General features: G+C 54.2%; 2 protein-coding genes across 3 annotated transcripts in view; both read left to right on the plus strand.

Moving 5' to 3' along the window:
- LOC142088578 (protocadherin gamma-A4-like) overlaps positions 1 to 19,084 on the plus strand; it is a 119,951-nt gene that overhangs the window by 55,576 nt on the left and 45,291 nt on the right. The window contains exon 1 of one of the 2 annotated variants that reach the window (XM_075164013.1): positions 10,782 to 12,163. The exons of the other annotated variant lie outside the window; for it this stretch is intronic. Within the exon in view, the coding sequence (XP_075020114.1) occupies positions 10,859 to 12,163 (1,305 nt within the window). The 5' untranslated portion in view covers positions 10,782 to 10,858. Of the gene's footprint in view, positions 1 to 10,781; positions 12,164 to 19,084 lie in introns of those variants that run through there. 2 annotated transcript variants of the gene reach the window in all.
- Positions 5,712 to 8,342, plus strand: LOC142088921 (protocadherin gamma-B5-like). Its single transcript, XM_075164796.1, has one exon. The coding sequence runs from the start codon at positions 5,817 to 5,819 to the stop codon at positions 8,340 to 8,342; it is 2,526 nt and encodes an 841-aa protein (XP_075020897.1). The 5' UTR covers positions 5,712 to 5,816.

Below are 19,084 nucleotides of genomic sequence, written 5' to 3' on the forward strand. Positions count from 1 at the left end.
TGAACGGATGTGCTGCATTACCAGCAAATGGGAGTTTGAGCTATCAGCAAGTTCAGATATCTTTATCAGCAAGTTCAGATATCTTTCCGACAGTAATTGTGTTGAGAATCGGAACGTTAATGGCCGCGTGCATAACCTGGTTCGTCATCGTTTCTCTGTTCTCATCAGCCGTTTTGTTTCTCCATGATAACGTGGTGAGCAACGAAATGTCTTTGTATGAGTCCGTGCTGCCATCTTTGTGCACCGGGTGGAGGAATGGGCTGGGAAAAATCTCGTCTCTGATGAAGTCTGTCTGCTTGTTATGAAGATGAAAGAGAATCGTAAAAGTTGTGACTCTTTGAGAAAGTCCCTGTGTGGCTGCGAGTGAAGGGCTAGTGGAGGAAACGGGAGATGTGTTTTGCTGATTCCCCGTCTTCTAAGGTTGACTTATTGCAGAAGGAGCTGGGTTTGTCTTGACTTGAAAATACATGCTATAGCAAGAGCCATACGAGGGCGGGAGGGGAGAGATTGAAGGTGCGGGGGGAGATGCAAGGAGGGGAATATTCCCCCTCTGCAGATGTTCACTGACCCAGTCTCTCCTCGAGGACCTCTCTTCTTTTACTTTTAGACCCTTGATGTTTCTTCCCAGAACACTAGGGAGCAGACAAATGTATCTTCCTTCTTAGTACAGAGATGTAAAGATAACTATGTGAAGTGCGTGGGTGGCCCTGTGCATGTCATAGGGAAATGATCTGAGCAACTAGCCTTTGATGACAAGTTATGCAAATTATGAGGGTCAAAAAACATCATGCAAGTTGTGAAGGGTTGGAGATGTGAGTCATGGGAGCAGTACATGAGGGCCTGTTCAAGGACACATGAGCTATGGTTTGCTCCTTTCCCTGTTCAGTGTCCAGCTGTGAGATCATGTAATGTGAGGTTTGGCTTCCCAAGTATGTTTGGCTTGACTTGATTGTTGGGATGAGCTAAAGGTGGCTGTTGTCTCTGATAATGTGTACAAGATCACCTCTGTTCCATTTGTCTGACTGTCCCCTACGTGCCTTTCATGTTTACAGCTGTAAAGAGAAAGACTTTCATAGACGTCTTTCCTTAAAATGTCACTGGAAGAAATGGTCTTGCTTGTCACATACACCTGGTGAGAAGTCAACTCTTATCCATGGTAAGGAGAAGTTGTCTGAGCAACTTTTCTTTCGATGGGGTCTGTCTGCAAATGATGAAGATCATTGACAGTCATGCAATCTGTGGAAGTGTTTGAGGAGAGTCTTGGAGGTGCTGTGTATGAGGAGGTGCTGTGTATGAGGAGGTGCTGGTGGAGACATGGCATGTGTTTTGTTAATTCCCAGGGTTCACTGCTCAACTACATCAAATGAGACTGAAGGTGACTTATTTTTGGATATCCCACTGCTCAGATTCCAACTGGCCAAGCTGTGGGTTCATCAGTTTGCTTTCCTGTTGCATGATGTTTCCTGTGAATGGTAGTTATTGAGCATAGGTTACACTTGAGGTTAAGATTGGAGAGTCATGTCTCTTCCAAGTTGCCCATGTGCTGAAGAAGGATGATGGTGTCTTTGAGTTAATGTTTTGTGACTGGGTCTTTATTGGAGCTGCAGATCGCTTATGCACGTGAGAACATTTTATGTTCCTTCAAATTAGTGTGAGGAGCAGAGAAATCTCTTTGCATGTCTCCATGTTGTGGTCTTTGTTCTCAGAGAAGGAGAAGTTGTGTGTGCAACTTTTCCTTCAATGGTGTCTGTCTGCAAAGGTAGCTTTCCTGTTGTGTGATGTTTGGGCAGGCTGAAAAATTCTGACTGTCCAGAGATGGGGCAAGTGGAAAAATTTGCTGTGGTATAATTTGAAATGTCTGAAAGATAGGTTTAAAGGTTCAGTTTCTCCTGGTTGTTACATGGGGCCCACAGTTGTGGTTCCATGCATTTTCCCTTTTTTATAGTCCAAAGAAATTACATTGAGGAACTGTGGCTATGGTCTTAGGTGTGGGCTCCTGTGTGAGCCTCCTGTGGACTTTTTACCAACTAGATACCCTTCTTGTGTACCTTCTACAGTTGGTATCATCTGAAATGTTAAGCCACGATTGCTTCACTTCTGTAGGTTCCCCATTCTTGCCTTGTTTGTTGTCCAGGTCTAAAGCTGGTCCTCATTGTGGCTGGTAACCCTTAAAACATGAAAAGATCGTTTTACGGTGGGGAAGCAGTTTGCATCCATGGCTTGAAGGTGTTCAGCTGCCGAGACAAAGACATTGATATACTTCTGTTTCCCTAAAAGGTCACTGAAGGAAATGCTCTTTTCCCTGTGATCGACATATGGCCAAAATTTTGGTTGTTGTCCATGGTGCAACTAAAGGCTGTGAATGCAGAGCAAGGAGGGCGAGAGGCTGGCTTCGAACTAGGCGAACTTGTTTGCTGGAAGGTCATGGTTCATTTTCCTCACTTCTGGACAGTGCTTTTTGCACTTGAAACTGGGAGTGTTGCTTTGCAGCAAATACTCACTTCAGCCCCCTAAGACAGAATTTTTTGTGTGAGGAAAATGAAGCAGAAGCTAAAGGAGAATTTCTTGCTGTAATTTCTCAGAAGATTTAGCTTGAGAACAAGGCCTATGATAAGTTCTATAATCTTATGGCTTCGTGGGAGACTAGCAGACAACATATTGGAAAAATTGATGAGAGCTGATAACTATTTCTTAAACTGAAACCCCCTACTCTGTAGTCCAGAGTAAGACTTCAGGGCCGCACTTGTGCTTGAGCCTTCAGTGACTTCCAGGTGCTCTCAAGGATGAATTTCATTGCCCACAGTGGAGACCAAGAAGACTTCCCGGTGAGTTTCTCTGACAATGCTTTGTCTTCTAATGCTTCCTTGCCTTGCTTGTCTAATTAATGGTTTTGTTTTTCTTTACGTGGTCTCATGTGTAGGTAGGTTTACTTGTAATTATCAGCATAGCTTCGTTAAGCGGTCTGCCCTCTGTTAGTGCCTCTTGGTCTTACTACAGCGGGTGTGAAAGGCAGGAGATGTGAGGGTATCTTTGCGTTCTGTTTTTGTTGGGGGGAATAGGTGTAAACATGACGTTAGTAGAAGTCACATCTCTATGGAACAGTGCATGATAAAAGAGGGGAGGAGATTCCCCCTAAGCTGATGGCTTGATGACCTATCCCATTCTCTGTTGGGTGACCGCTCCTCTTTTATTTTGGCCAATTATCATTGGTGTGCCTAGACTTCTTTTTCTTCTCAGAATGATGGTTAGCAGACAAATGTCCCTCCCTTCTTGGTGTGATCGTAGTGCATTGTCCCCTCATGATACGTTTTTGCCAATTTTGAGAAGGTCAGAAGCAAACCTGCAAGTTGTGTAGGGTTGGAGAGAAGACAGGGGAGCTCTGTGTGTGAGCCTATAGAAGAACAGATTGTCATTTCCCTGCTTGTCATAGATAATACAACCGTGTGCTGCCTAATGGAGTACCATGCAATTGGAGTTGCTTCTGCTCAAGAAGTTTGGCCTAAGAAATGTTATTCCACCTGATCCGTTCATTTTTGTCTGTTTCTAACGCTTGCCTTGCTTGTTGTCATGAGCTAGAGCTCGACCTCAGGGTGTCTGATGAAATGGGGAAGGTCACATCTGTTCCAACTGTCTGAGTGCAGGGGCAGTTCCCGTACACACCTTTCTTGCTTACAGCTGTGAAGAGGAAGGCTCTCCTAGGCCTGCGTGTGCTCCCAGAGGCACACTGGTTGTAGGGAAAGAAAGCAAAACCATCTCTAGTGCAGTCCTCAAAGTGCAGAGTGGCAACCCAGCCCAGCCAAGGTTTCCCTGAACTGACTGGGAGTCAGTGGGAGAACGTGTGCAGGGTGACCCCTACGTGGTTCCCCATAACATGGTGGCCACTCAATTAGAGAAACATGGGTTTGACAGATGGACTGTTAGATGGAGAAGGAACTGTGTGGATGGCCGTGTCCAAAGAGTTATCGTTGAGTTATCATTTCCAAGTGGAAACCAGTAACATGTGGTGTTCCTCAAGGGTCCGTACTGGGACCAGAGCTATTTAGTATTTTCCTGAATGACATAGACAGTGGGATTGAGTGCACGCTGAGCAAGTTTGCAAATGACACCAAGCTGAGTGGTGCAGCTGATTTGCTAGAGGGAAGGGATGCCATCCAGAGGGACCTTGAAAGGCTGGAGAAGTGGGCCTGTGCAAACGTCATGAACCCAAGTGCAAGGTCCTGCACGTGGGTTGGAGCAATCCCCGGGTTCCATACACAATGTGAGATGAATGGATTGAGAGCAGCCCTGAAGAGAAGGACTTGGAGGTCCTGGTGGGTGACAAATGGGTCCTGAGCTGGCCATGTGCACTTGCTGCCCAGAAAGGCAATCATATCCTGGGCTGCATAACAAGTAGCGTGGAGGTTCCCTCCCTCTACTGTGCTTTCATGAGACCGCACCTGGAGTATTGTGTGCAGCTCTGGGGCCCACACTACAAGAAAGATATGGACCTGTTCCAGTAGGTTCTTCAGCCTGGAGAAGAGAAGGCTCTGGGGAGACCTTATTGCGGCTTTTCAGTACATAAAGCGGGCTTCTAAGAAAGACGGAGAGAGACTTTTTACCAGGGCCTGTCGTGACAGGACAAAGGACAATGGTTTTAAACTGAATGAGTGTAGGTTTAGATTGGACATACAGAAGAAATGTTTTATGAGGATGGTTGTGAGACACTGGAAGAGCTTGCCCAGGTAAGTTGTGGATGCGCCGTCACTGAAAGTGCTAAAGGTCAGGTTGGGCGGGGCTTTGAGCAACGTGACCTGGTGAAGGATGTCCCTGCCCATGGCAGAGTGGTTGGAATAGGTGATCTTTAAAGGTCCCTTCTAACCTAAACCATTCTTTGGTTCTGTGAAAGGCTCGATGTGGCTTTGCACTTTTCCATTTTCAGCGCCTCAAGTGTGGAGATGCAAAAGAAGGAACTTTTGTGAATCAGAATCAAACTAATAAAGGTTATTCTGTTATCTTAGCATAGGGCTATACACATTACCTTTAGGGTGATATAATTCTCAGTTCTGCTCCCTACAAGAAAAAATCAACAGTGGGATGAACGTCAGAGGCACACATGAGCAAAAGGAAGAAATGCAGGAAACCCTTTGCAGGTCTGCAATTAGAGGTTTGCAATGACTTTTGCTACATTCTGTTTCTGATTACATATTGATTATTCCCACACGAATATTTCTTCTTGATATTTGTCGCAGGTAAGGAAAGCAGAATTGAAAATAAAGTCTTCCGCAGGTTTCTCGAGACTTTATTAAGGGCCGCTGAGTTTGTTTTATTACTGTGCCACGAATATTTACTACTTCCTATTCATTGCGACTCAAGGAGATGACCTAAAAGTACCCGACAGCGTGTCTGGTTTAAACGCCTTGGGAGCTGCATTTCCTGATTTTAATAAAAGAGAGACCTCAGAAACGCAGCCCCGCAGCAGCGGCCAAAGCCCGCGCCGCTGCGAGCGCGGCCATCAGCCGGCTGCGGTGGCGTCGCGGCGCCTCCGGGTGCCGCTGTTGGCCGACGCGGAGCGGCGCCGGAACCGGAGCTGGCGCCGGAGCCGCCGCAGCGTCCTGCCCCCGCAGGCTGCTCGCTCGCACGGCGCCGGCCAGAGCGGCAGCGGCACGGGCAGCAGAGGCGAGAGGCGGCGCGGCGCGGGGAGCAGCGGCGTCCGAGCCGGCGCCGAGCTCGCTGCCCTCCGGCGGCCCCTGCGCTCGCTGCGGAGCGTGGCTGGAAGGGAGGGAGGGCAGCGGCAGCAGCAGCGGCAGGAGGGAGGAGCGCGGCGAGCGCTGCCGAGCATGGCGGGCAGGCAGAGGCAGAGCCGCGGGCGAGCGGCCGGGCGAGTGGTGCTGCCCGCTTTGCTGCTGTGCTTGTGGTGCCGGGCGGCGGCGGAGCGGATCCGCTACGCCATCCCCGAGGAGCTGGGCAGAGGCTCGCTGGTGGGGCCGCTGGCGCGGGACCTGGGGCTGAGCCCGGCGGAGCTGCCGGCACGCAAGCTGCGGCTCAGCGCGGAGAAGCAATACTTCGGCGTGAGCGGGGAGAGCGGGAACCTGTACGTGAGCGAGAGGCTGGACCGGGAGGAGATGTGCGGCGAGTCGGCGTCCTGCTCCGTCAGCTTCGAGGCGCTGGTGCAGAACCCGCTGAACGTTTTCCACGTCGAGGTGGCCATCCATGACATCAACGACAATTCCCCGACCTTCAGCAAGGCTGCTCTGCACCTCGAGATCGGTGAATGGACGCTTCCCGGGGCGCGTTTTCCGCTGGAGATGGCCCGAGACGCCGACGTGGGCAGCAACTCGCTGCTGACTTACCAGCTCACCGGCAACCCGTCCTTCACTCTGGCCGTGAAGGAGAGCCCCGATGGAAGCAAGCAGCCGGAATTAGTGCTGGAGAGAGCGCTGGACCGGGAGAAGCAGAGCTCCTTTGAGCTGGTGCTGACGGCGGTGGATGGCGGGGACCCCGTGAGGTCCGGGACTGTCCAGGTTCGCGTCAACGTGACGGACGCCAACGACAACGCGCCCGTGTTCGGCAAAAGCGTCTACGAGGCGCGAGTGCGGGAGAATGTGCCGGCGGGGTGGCTGGTGCTGCGGGTGCGAGCCACGGATGCGGACGCGGGCTCCAACGGGCGGGTCTCCTACTCCTTCGGCAACGTCCCGGACGGCGTCCGCGCCTTGTTCAGCGTCGAGAGCGACAGCGGCGAGGTGAGGACGGCGGGGCCCCTCGACTTCGAGGAGAAGAGCAAATACAGCTTCGGCCTGGAGGCGAGGGACGGCGGCGGTCTGGTGGCTCACTGCAAGGTGCAGATAGACATCACGGACGAGAACGACAACGCGCCCGACATCACGCTGCTGTCGGTGTCGAGCCCGGTGCCCGAGGACGCGCCGTCCGGCACGGTGGTGGCCCTGGTGAAAGTTCGGGACCGGGACTCCGGGGAGAACGGTCAGGTGTGGTGCGAGCTGTCGGGCGAGGCGCCGCTGTCGATCGTGGCGTCGTCGGGCGGCTCGTACAAGGTGGTGACGGCGAGCGCGCTGGACCGGGAGCAGGCGGCCGAGCACCGGGTGACGGTGGTGGCCAGGGACCGGGGCAGCCCGGCGCTGTCCAGCCGCGCGGCGCTGGTGCTGGAGGTGTCGGACGTGAACGACAACGCGCCGGTGTTCGAGGAGGCCGCCTACAGCGCCTACGTGGCGGAGAACAACGCGGCGGGCGCGCCGGTGCTGCGCGTGCGCGCGCGGGACGCGGACGCGGGCGCCAACGGGCGCGTGAGCTACTGGCTGGCGGGCGGCAGCGCGGGCGCGGCGGGCGCGGCGGCGTACGTGTCGGTGGAGGCGCGGAGCGGCGCGGTGTACGCGCAGCGCTCCTTCGACTACGAGCAGTGCCGCGAGTTCGCGGTGGCGGTGCGGGCGCAGGACGGCGGGGCGCCGGCGCGGAGCTCGACGGCGACGGTGCGCGTCTTCGTGCTGGACCGCAACGACAACGCGCCGCGGGTGCTGTGGCCGGCGGCGAGCGCGGGGGCGGCGGGCGCGGCGGCGGGCGCGGCGGCGGCGCCGTTCGAGGTGGTGCCGCGGTCGGCCGCGGCCGGGTACCTGGTGGCCAAGGTGGTGGCGGTGGACGCGGACGCGGGGCGCAACGCGTGGCTGTCGTACGAGCTGGTGCAGGCGGCGGAGCCGGCGCTGTTCCGCGTGGGGCTGCACAGCGGCGAGGTGCGGACGGCGCGGGCCGTGTCGGAGCGGGACGCGGCGAAGCAGCGGCTGGTGGCCGTGGTGAAGGACCACGGGCAGCCGGCGCTGTCGGCCACGGCCACGCTGCACGTGGTGCTGGCCGAGAGCTTGCAGGAGGCGCTGCCGGAGCTGAGCGAGCGGGCGGCGGGCGCCGACTCGCCGGCGGAGCTGCAGTTCTACCTGGTGCTGGCGCTGGCGCTCCTCTCCGCCCTGTTCCTGCTGAGCGTGGCGCTGGCCGTGCTGGCGCGGGTGCGCCGGGCCGGGCCGCCCGCCGTCCTGCGCTGCCTGGGCGCGCAGCGCTTCTCCGTGGCCGGCGCCGCCTTCCCGGCCGACTTCTGCGAGGGCACCTTGCCCTACTCCTACAACCTGTGCGTGGCGCCGGGCCGCGCCGTCGCCGAGGGCGCTTGGCTGCCGCCGCCGCCGCCGCTGCCCAGCCTGCCGGCGGAGGAGCTTGTGGGCGGGGAGCCCTGCGGGAAGCGGAGCCCGAGCAGCAGCGCCGGCGCGGGAGAGCCGCCCGCGGACCCCGACGCACCGCAGGTCTGTAAGCCCGCGAGGCCCTTGTCCCTGAGCCTTTCCCAACCTCACGCCCAGGGTGGTGGGCTGTAGCTCTTCGTGTGTCTGCTTTGGCCCCTAATGCCGACCTGAGTTTCCGTGAAGGAATGAAATCATCCTGTACCGCCCCTTTTTTGGCAGCAGGCGGTCCGAAGCGGCACTTCCTGCCTCATCAGCTGTCACGCGTGTAGGCTGAGTGGGGAGGTTCTCTTCATTCAGCTTGTGCTGGACACAGTGGTAGAGGTGTGTTGAAGCTCTTCGATGGAATGAGCTCTGCTGATGCTGGACGTCGACAAGGCAGAAACATTTTCTTTTTTCATTTCCCACTCGTAGCAGGCAGTTAGTGATGGCGCGTCTTGATTCATCCCACGTTCTGGTTCAGCTGAGAAGTTTTCTCTACAAACCTTGTGCTGTATGAAATGGTACGCGTTAGTAATGGTTAATGCGGATCCTTACGGTGCAGAATGAGGTCCTTGCATCTTTTTGAATCTCAATTTTGGACGATTAAAGTTATTTGAAAGAATTTGCTACGTGTTCTGTTCCAGGGTCACCATGGGTTTAACTCATTCAACTTTTACCATTTCGGGCCCATCACGGAGATACTCTTGTGGCCTGCAGCTGCTTTATATCTGATCGCAGCGATTCTTTTTATCTTGTTGGCTTGGTTGGGTCATCTTCCCCATCGTTTGCCTCCAGCGGCTCATGCAAGCTAAAAGGATCCCAAGGTATGGACTTCATTCCACCTTCCAGAGTCATCTACTTCTCTTCTTTTCCACTCAGTGTCAACTGTTGAGAGAGATGATGACTCCAGTAATTCCTATTATTGCTAAATTGTTCCTAAATTCTTGTTTCATCTCCACCCTAGCAGTTAAATTATGTAGGGAACATTTATCTATCCCGTTTAGATCCTCGTTGTCCTCGCTTTGCTCGGGTGGTGTGGGTGGGAAGTGCTGATCCGTGTCTCCATGAAGGATTGAAAGTTCAGGCAGTTGGTGTCGGCACTTCTGGGTTCATCGCTGGTCCCAGGTTCAGGGTGAGCTGAGAAGTTTTGACTGTGAAGCTTGTGTTGTCTGAAATGTTGTAAGTTAGTAAGGGTGAAGGCGGATCCTTCCTGAGCAAAATGAGATCCGCTAATTCTACCGACGGGGTGGGGAAAATGGGGCTGACGCTTGGTGTTGGAGATTTTTCCTTCCAGGTTGCTTTTTCCTGCAGCGATAGATTTGGTCCTGGTTGACGGCGGAACAAAAACCCGTTGGTTAATGCCGTTTCGGTGTTGGACACCCAAAAGAGTGAGTTTGTGACGCCATGAATGGAGAAGTTACAGATGGTTCCTCCGCCTCTGCCGTGTGCCCTCCCATTTTTTTGGGGGAAGGCCGCTGCAGAAATGGCAGCACGAGTGAGGCTGACTAATTTTTTCCAGGCATTGTTTCTCTGAGTTCTTTGTGCAGTTATTTCTCATTTTTTCCCGCCTCTTTTCTTACTGTTCCTGATCTGTCTGAGTGTCTAAGTCCTAAGTGTAAGCAGAGCCTGTACTGTGTGAGGTTACAATGCAAAATTCCGAAGTGGTGGTTGGAGAAGGGGGAGAAATGGAGGCTGATTCAGAGCAGCCTCCGACGTGCAGCTGAAAAGTGTCAAAGTCGAGAGGGAAGGGCCGTCTCTGAGGAGGACTCCTTTTGAGGGGGGGTCTCCATTGCTGCTTTGTTCTATTGGTCGGGATGTGGGGAATTAATGTGGCTGGTGGCGTTCCAGTGTGACGCCGTATTGGTCTGCAGAAAGGGTGAGGGAAAAGTCATTCAAGCACGACGGCTGCAAAAGCTGCGTAATTGGTGGTGGAGATTGTGCTTTTGGACTAACGGGCTAAGACTCGTAATATTCTGCACGTCATATTAAGAGAACTGTGTATCTATATGACATCACGATTACAAAAACATTTTTCCCGTGCGGTAGAAATACTATGCCCACGGGAGGAGTGTTATTTCTTTCCGGTTGGGATCGCCTCGAGGATCAAAGCAGAGGTGGGCTCGGGAAAAGGCCGCGCAGGAGGTCACCGCTGGACGGGCCCCGCTGTCTCCGTGGCGACGGTGCCGTCCCCGCGAGCTGTCCGTGGGAAAGGCAGGGCGGGCAGCGCTGGGCAGCGCTCGGTGCCTGCAGTGCCGGGAGGAGGCTGCGGGCGCCGCTGTTGACCGAGGAGGAGCGAGAGGAAGGCCGGAGCGCTGCAGGCAGCCCCGCCCGCTGCGGCCCGGCTCGCTCGCTCGCTCGCTGGCTGGCTCGGCGGCCGGGCGGTCTGCGAGCGTCCCCGCGGTGCGGAGCCGTGCTGCAGCGAGGCGGAGGGGCCGGCGGCAGGGGCCGGAAGCGACGAGCCGGAGCGGCAGCGGGAGTCGGAGCGAGAGCCGGGTTGGCGGAGCCGGAGCGGGAGCTGCCGGCGGTGGTGCTGGGCCGGCGGGGCCGCGGCGGCGATGTGCGCGGCGGGGAGGCGCTGGGGCCGGCGGGAGCGAGCCCTGCTGTGGTGCGTCCTGGTGGCGGCGTGGGAGGCGGCGTGGGGGCAGCTGCGCTACTCGCTTCCCGAGGAGATGCCGAAGGGCTCGTTCGTGGGCGACGTGGCCAAGGACCTGGGGCTGGAGCTGCCGGCGCTCCGCGACAGCGGCGTCCGCATCTTGGACAGAGGTAGGACGCAGTATTTCGCTCTGCACGGGAAGACGGGACATTTAGTGACGGCGGAGAGGATAGACAGAGAGCAGCTGTGCCGGCTGGTGGAGCAATGCGTGCTGCGCTGTGAGGTGATAGTGGAGGGGGAAATGCAGGTCTACGGAGTCGAAGTGGAGATCACGGACATTAACGACAACGCGCCCAGCTTCCGAGAGGCAGAAACGGAGCTGAGAATGAGCGAGACGACAGCCCCGGGGTCGCGGTTTCCCCTGGCTGAGGCCCACGACCCGGACGTGGGCCGGAATTCTGTGCAGAGCTACGCGCTGAGCGGCGACGAGCACTTCTCGCTGGCCGTGGAGGCGGGCCCCGGCGGGGATCAGCGTCCCGAGCTGGTGCTGGCGAAGGCGCTGGACCGGGAGGAGGCGGCGTTTCACGAGCTGGTGCTGAGGGCGAGCGACGGCGGAGAGCCGGCGCGGACGGGCACGGCGCGGATCCGCGTGGCGGTGCTGGACGCCAACGACAACGCGCCCGTGTTCAGCCAGGCGGAGTACACGGTGCGCGTGCCGGAGGACGTGCCCGTGGGCTCCGCCCTTGTCACCCTCACGGCCACCGACGCCGACGAGGGGCTGAACGGCGACGTCAGATACTCATTGAAGAAAACGAAGGACATGGCATCGGAAATTTTCCATCTGGAGTCCGAGACGGGAGCGATCACGCTGGTGCGGAGCCTGGACTTCGAGGAAGGCGACTCCTACGAGCTGGAGGTGCAGGCACATGACGGCGGAGAGCTTTTCGACACGGCGAAAGTCGCGATCTCGGTGATAGACGTGAACGACAACGCGCCCGAACTGACAGTGTCGTCAGCGCTGAGCGCGATCTCTGAGGACGCGCCTTCGGGGACGGTGGTGGCCCTGCTGCACGTGCAGGACCGGGACTCGGGGGCGAACGGCGAGGTGCGGTGCTCGCTGGACGGGGGCGCCCCGTTCCGGCTGGAGAAGTCCTTCGAGGACTACTACCGTGTGGTGACGGCGAGGGAGCTGGACCGGGAGGAGGTGGCGGAGTACAACGTGACGGTGCGGGCGGCGGACGGCGGGTCGCCGGCGCTGTGGAGCAGCGCGGTGCTGGCGCTGCGCGTGCTGGACGTGAACGACAACGCGCCGGTGTTCGCGGAGGCGCGCTACAGCGCCCGGCTGCCCGAGAACAACGCGGCGGGCGCGCTGGTGCTGACGGTGCGGGCGACGGACGCGGACTGGGGGCAGAACGCGCGCGTGCGGTACCGGCTGTCGGAGGGGCGGGTGCGGGGCGCGCCGCTCTCGTCCTACGTGTCGGTGCAGGCGGAGACGGGCGCGCTGTACGCGCTGCGCTCCTTCGACTACGAGGAGGTGCGCGAGGTGGGGCTGTGGGTGCGGGCGGAGGACGGCGGCGCGCCGGCGCGGAGCAGCAACGTGTCGGTGCGGCTCGTGATCGTGGACGAGAACGACAATGCGCCGCAGGTGCTGTACCCGCCGGCGGCGGCGGCGGCGGCGGGCGCGGGCTGGGCGGGCGTGGAGCTGGCGCCGCGCTCGGCGGAGCCCGGGGCGCTGGTGGCCAAGGTGGTGGCGGTGGACGCGGACGCGGGGCAGAACGCGTGGCTGTCGTACGAGCTGGCCAAGGCGACGGAGCCGGGGCTGTTCCGCGTGGGGCTGCACAGCGGCGAGGTGCGCACGGCGCGCTTCCCGCTGGCCCGCGACGCGGCGCGGCAGAGCCTGGTGGTGGTGGTGAAGGACCACGGGCGGCCGGCGCTGTCGGCCACGGCCACGCTGACGGTGGTGCTGGCCGAGAGCGTGGCCGAGTTGCTGTGGGAGCTGGGCAGCGCGGCGGCGGCGGCGCCGGGCGAGCCGGCCGGCAGCCTGACGCGGTGGCTGGTGGTGGCCGTGGCGGCCGTGTCGTGCCTCTTCCTCGCCTTCCTGCTGCTGCTGCTGGCGCTGCGCCTGCGGCGCTGGCGCCGCTCGCAGCTGCTGCCGGCGGGCAGCGGCGCCCTGCGCGGCGTGCCGGCCTCGCACTTCGTGGGCATCGACGGCGTCCGCGCCTTCCTGCACTCCTACTCGCACGAGGTGTCGCTCACCGCCGACTCGCGCAAGAGCCAGCTCCGCTTGTCGGGCGGCAGCTGCTGCGACACCCTCCCGGCCCGGCCGCCGCCCGACGAGCCCGCGCCGCTGCTCGGGGAGGACCCCGCCGCTGCCCCGGTGAGTTCCTCTGGCGCGACCTTCTCCGCGACGCTTGGCTCTGCCGCTTCCGTGCCCTTTCCGCGCCCTGGGCTGCGTCCTGCGCAGGGCCGAGGGTTGGTGTCGGGGAAGGCGAAGCTTCGCTGAGCAGCGCGCTGTGTGCTGGTGCCTCTTGCTCCCGGGAGGTGAGCGTGGGGTTGTGGCTCCGCGTTGCAGTTGGTGTGGGGGACAGGGCTGCTGTTGGCTGGAGCTTCGTTTTTGCGGGTCTTTGTGTGTTTATCACGCGCCAAGTGGTTTTTCATTTTGTCCCCTGACAAGTGTAATACCGTTTTTGCTATCAGTATCAGTATCAGCAAGTTCAGATATCTTTAGCAGCAAGTTCAGATATCTTTCCGACAGTAATTGTGTTGAGAATCGGAACGGTAATGGCCGCGTGCATAACCTGGTTCGTCATCGTTTCTCTGTTCTCATCAGTCGTTTTGTTTCTCCATGTTAACGTGGTGAGCAACGAAATGTCTTTATATGAGTCCGTGCTGCCATCTTTGTGCGCCGGGTGGAGGAATGGGCTGGGAAAAAACTCGTCTCTGATGAAGTCTGTCTGCTTGTTATGAAGATGAAAGAGAATCGTAAAAGTTGTGACTCTGTGAGAAAGTCCCTGTGTGGCTGCGAGTGAAGGGCTAGTGGAGGAAACGGGAGATGTGTTTTGCTGATTCCCCGTCTTCTAAGGTTGAGTTATTGCAGAAGGAGCTGGGTTTGTCTTGACTTGTAAATACATGCTATAGCAAGAGCCATACGAGGGCGGGAGGGGAGAGATTGAAGGTGCGGGGGGATATGTAAGAAGGGGGATATTCCCCCTCTGCAGATGTTCACTGACCCAGTCTCTCCTGGAGGACCTCTCTTCTTTTACTTTTAGACCCTTGATGTTTCTTCCCAGAACACTAGGGAGCAGACACTTCTGTAAAGATATCTATGTGAAGTGCGTGGGTGATCCTGGTGCATGTTGAAAAGAAATGGTCTGGGCAACTGGCCCTTTGATGACACGTGCTTGCTAATTATGAGGGTCAAAGAATACCATGCAAGTTGTGAAGGGTAGGAGTTGCGAGTCATGGGAGCTGTTCGTGAGGGCCTGTTGAAGGACACAAGAGAGATGGTTTGCTCCTTTCCCTGTTCAGTGTCCAGCTGTAGGCTCACGCACTGTGAGTTTCATCTTCCCAAGTAAGCTCTATTGTGAGCCCTGGGAGGTTCCTTCTGTGTGTTTGGAGGTTGTCATGATGTATACAACTAACACCTTAATTCTGTACTTATGGCAAGTGCCATAATGGGATCTTTGGGAGGAGCCAACTGATGATTCATTCCCTACTAAAGACCTGAATTATGTGCCTACCAAAAGAGCAAGACAGTATGTTTTGATTCCTTCCTTTCTGCAGGTGTTAACTTCTTGCCTTGCTCGTTGTAATGATCTGAAGGTGAGCCAATGTCTCTGATAACGTGTGGAAGATCATATCTGTCACATTGGTCTGACTATCCTGTACATGCCTTTCATGTTTCCAGCTGTAAAGAGAAAGACTTTCACAGACGTCTTTCCTTAAAATGTCACTGGAAGAAATGCTCTTGCTTGTCACATACACCTGGTGAGAAGTCAACTCTTATCCATGGTAAGGAGAAGTTGTCTGAGCAACTTTTCTTTGGGTGGAGTCTCTCTGCAAATGATGAAGATAACCATGCAATCTGTGAAGGGTTTGAGGAGTGTCTTGGGGGTGCTGTGTGTGAGGAGGTACTGGTGGAGCCATGGCACGTGCTTTGTCGATTCCCAGGGTTTACTCTTGGTCTTCTGAAAATGAGTCTAGAGGTGTCTAATATTTTGATAAGGCCAAGTTTGGGTTCATCAGTTTGCTTTCCTGTTGCATGATGTTTCCTGTGAATGGTAGTTATCAGGCATAGATGTAATGCATGAATAGTGGCAGTGTCACATACCTTCCAAATAGCCCATGTGCTGAAGAAGGGTGACGTTACCTTTGAGTTGATACTTTTTGATGACTGGGTCTTTAATCGAGCTGCTTATTGCTTATGCCCTTTATAACATTTTACATTTATTGAAATTAATGGGATGAGGAGAATAATCTCTGTGCATGCATCTGTGTTGTGATCCTTGGGATCTGAGTTGTGCATGCAACATTTCTTTTAATGGTGTCTGTCTGCAGAGGTAGCTTTCCCGTTGTGTGGTGTTTGGACAGGGAGAAGGGTTCTGTCTGCACAGAGACAGGGCAGGTGGAAGAGTTTGCTGTGGTATAGTTTGAAATGTCTGAAAGGTTGGTGCAAAGGTGCAGTTTGTCCTAGCTGTCAGATGAAGCCCACAGTTGTGGTTCCACGCATTTTCCTTTTTTTATTGTCCAAAGAAATTACATTGAGGAACTGTGGCTATGGTCTTTACTGTGGGCTCCTGTGTGAGCCTCCTGTGGACTTTCTACCAACTAGATACCCTCCTTGTGTACTTCTACAGTTGACATAATCTGAAATGTTAAGCTATGATTCCTTGACTTCCGTACATTTCGCATTCTTGCCTTGTTTGTTGTCCAGGTCTAAAGCTGGTCCTCATTGTGGCTGGTAATTCTTAAAACATTAAAAGATTTGTTATACTTGTTGTGCTGGGGAAGCAATTTCCATCCATAGCTTGAAGGTGGTCAGCTGCCAGGACAAAGTCTTTGATATACTTCTGTTTCTCTAAAATGTCGCTGAATGCAATGGTCAAAAGATTGGATAATGTCCATGGTTTCATTTCTCCGCGACGCTTCCCTCTGCTGCTTCTCTGCCCTTTCCCTGCCGTGGGCTGCGTCCTGCGCAGGGCCGAGGGTTAGTGATGGGGAAGATAAAGCTTCGCTGAGCAGCGCACTGTGTGCTGGTGCCTCTTGCTCCCGGGAGGTGAAAGTGGGGTTGGGGGGCTCAGTGTTGCAGTTGGTGTGCGAGGCAGGAGAAGAGGGCTACTGTTGGCTTGAACTTCTTTAGAGCTGGGCTTTGTGTTTTTATCACGCGCCAGATCGTGTCTCATTTTGTCCCCTGACATGTGTAATACTGTTTTTCCTGTCAGTATTAGCTCTTCGGAACGGATGCGTTGCCTTGTGAGCAAATGGTAGTTTACTTTATTAGCAGGGTCAGATACCTTCCTGGCAGCAGATATCTTCCCGGTTGAATAGGATGAGATTCTCTTGAAACGGAACGTTCATGGCCCCATGTATAACTGTAATGGGTTAATACTTAGTATTTTTTAAGCGGCCTCATTGCTTTTTTCGTATCATTACTTGCTCACGTGTGTAGTAGCACTTGATCTAATATTGTTTATTTTTTATTATTCTTGAAAGCAGTGTGTGAGGAACAGAGTACTATATATTCTTAATAGCGGTGTTCGTTAGAAAGGTTCTCTTCTTTTCCTGTGGTCCTTACCAGCGACTGAGCAGTTTTATTTATAGATGGGACTATTATAACTACACAATTTTTTTTTTGCCAATGGTGTGTTAGTTGAGGTATTTTTCTGAAGTCCGTCTTTGGTTCAGTTAATTATCACTCTTCCCTTGTAACACAGCTTTTTCATTCAACAGTCATTATTTAGGATGAATGTAAGCCATTATTGGAAATGAACGTAGAGCCGCTTTGGGGCGGTCTTGGACTTGTCTCATGTGTGAAAGTCCCTCACACAGTGTGTTCCTCAGCGAGTAGTGACAGCAATGTCAATTTTGTGTACCATATTGCACTGTGTGTTTTCCATGCTGGAGGTACTTCTTCCTCAACCGGGAGACCATTCCCAGGAGTTCCTGCAAATTCCTTGTGCTTGCGGGAATTTCCTTGGTTGGGTCAAAGTGAGCTCCAAGCTCCGGATTAAGGAAGAGGGTGGAAGAGGAAATTACTTGTCCATAAAATTCTAAAATACATGTGCATACATGAGGACTTGTTGGTCACTTTGGTGGTGATCCACTGCTGTGCTCTTCCAAAGGTGGAGTGGAGTTGAAGAACTGGATTTTTCCAGACTCAATGTTGTGCTTGTAGACTCTATAAGCCTTTTCTTAGGCCTTCAAACTATGGGTGAAGTGCTAGAAAGAAGAAGTATTGTCACAGGTTCTGCTGGGGTGCGTTACAGACGGCGTGGCACTTCAAGAAATGTCAAGACACTCTTGCAGTGAAGGGTTATTCATTTGTGCCTTTTATGTCGCCTTACAGCTTGTTTCCTATCGTTATCCCTCGTGTAGCAGCACTTGATCATTCGTTGCTGACAGTTTAAAATCGATGCAAACGGTGTGTGAGGAACAGCGCAGCATGCATTCTTAACAGCATTAGTGGTTAGAGAGGTTGTTTTCTCCTTCTTTTTCTCCTTCCTTTTCTCCTTCTGTGCTCCTTAGCAGCTGGTGAGCACATCCAGAGTCTTACTGCACCCGGAATGATTTTGTGAGAATGACCTTGCTGACCACGAGAAGCCTGTTCACGCAGCAGCCTTATGACCTCTTCTGCCGAAGGAGGGTTAATCTCTGAGGGATCGTTACTGTCCTATGGGCACTTTTCACCTGCTTTACTGTTCGTCATTGTGTCTTTTGCAGAGAGTTGTAGTTAGAGGTAGCGGTGCAGCCGAGGGTGTAGCAACAGTACATCCTAATGTGCCTAATGCTGGTATAATTTTCATTTCATGTTCGGCAGCGTTACTCACAGGATTGGACTATTAGACATACGCAGCTATTTTCATCGCGAACGGCTTATTAGTTGAAGGTTTTTCTAAAAGTCTATCGTTCGTTGCTTTATTTATCACTATTGTCTTACAACACAGAGTTTTGATTGAGTGTTAATTATTTGAAATGCATGTAAGCAGTACCTTAGTAATGCAATCACAAACGTTGAGGAAGGGCGAGATTCTGCGTAAATACCTTCTCAGTATGGGTAGGTGACCCTCCTGTATGTGTCTCTCCAGCTGAAGTAGAGCGTGGCTACTTCTTTATGGGACTGGTCGTGTTGGCGAGGAAGAACCTGTTCTCACAGCAACGTTGTGGCCGAGCGATCGTTTACTAATAACTGCTACAGTGGAAGAAGTTTGTGAAGGAGAAACTGAGTCCTGTAGTCCGTGCCTTTGTACCTTCTGAGGGAGCAGCGAGAGTGGCATAACCGGGAACTGAGTTATCACCAGGACCCTGTGAATGCAGACAGTAGTCATCCATGGAGTCATCTCTTGTTTGGAGCGATAGGCGTGTTAGGAAAATCTGCTGTACCTGTAGTTTCAAAACTCGCGGTCTGTGTAGCGCTGTAGTGATTCAGCTGGGCATAATGTGCCCTGCTCTGTCCATGGCCGTGAACCAAGATTTGTTGGTTTGCAGAGTCTCTTGCATTCCGTGATCGCCTTTGATTGTTGCTGAGAGGTGGTGTTACCGTACAAACAGGCGCTGAGGAGGATCAAGTACTTTTTCATAGGCGTTGCACTCAAGAGGGTTTTACCCTTTCCATTTTCAGACCACGCCACGCCTGGAGTGTTTTGTGTATTGTCGGTGCAAAACACACGTCGCTGTGTTTGTGTCATGGGCAAACTGCCTTCTCTAGTGCTGCTCTTCTGACTTTTCTTCTTGTGCTTTTTTTTGCCGTCTTTTTTCTACCGGTCCTGGGAAAGGCAGCTGCCGTGTCGCATACACCTCGGGCACCACCACGGAGGAGTATACCACTCCTCTTTACAATTATCGGAATAGCACGCTGGTAATTGAAGTATCCTGAGCGCATAGGTATTTTTTTGTCCATGTTCTTAGATATACTTACTTAGCCCGTTCACAGAAAGAAGCAATTTTGAAGAAATGCTTTAATAGGTCTGTGTTCCCAGTTCTAGAGCTAGAAGTTGCGGTGATCTCCGTGACTGGTAAACTGGGAATATGTACTGATATTGCTGTTGTAGAGAATAAGGCTTGCCATTTTCTCCCAGTCTCAGTC

The sequence above is a fragment of the Calonectris borealis genome, chromosome 15 (genome assembly GCF_964195595.1).
Source record: "Calonectris borealis chromosome 15, bCalBor7.hap1.2, whole genome shotgun sequence".
Taxonomy (NCBI): domain Eukaryota; kingdom Metazoa; phylum Chordata; class Aves; order Procellariiformes; family Procellariidae; genus Calonectris; species Calonectris borealis.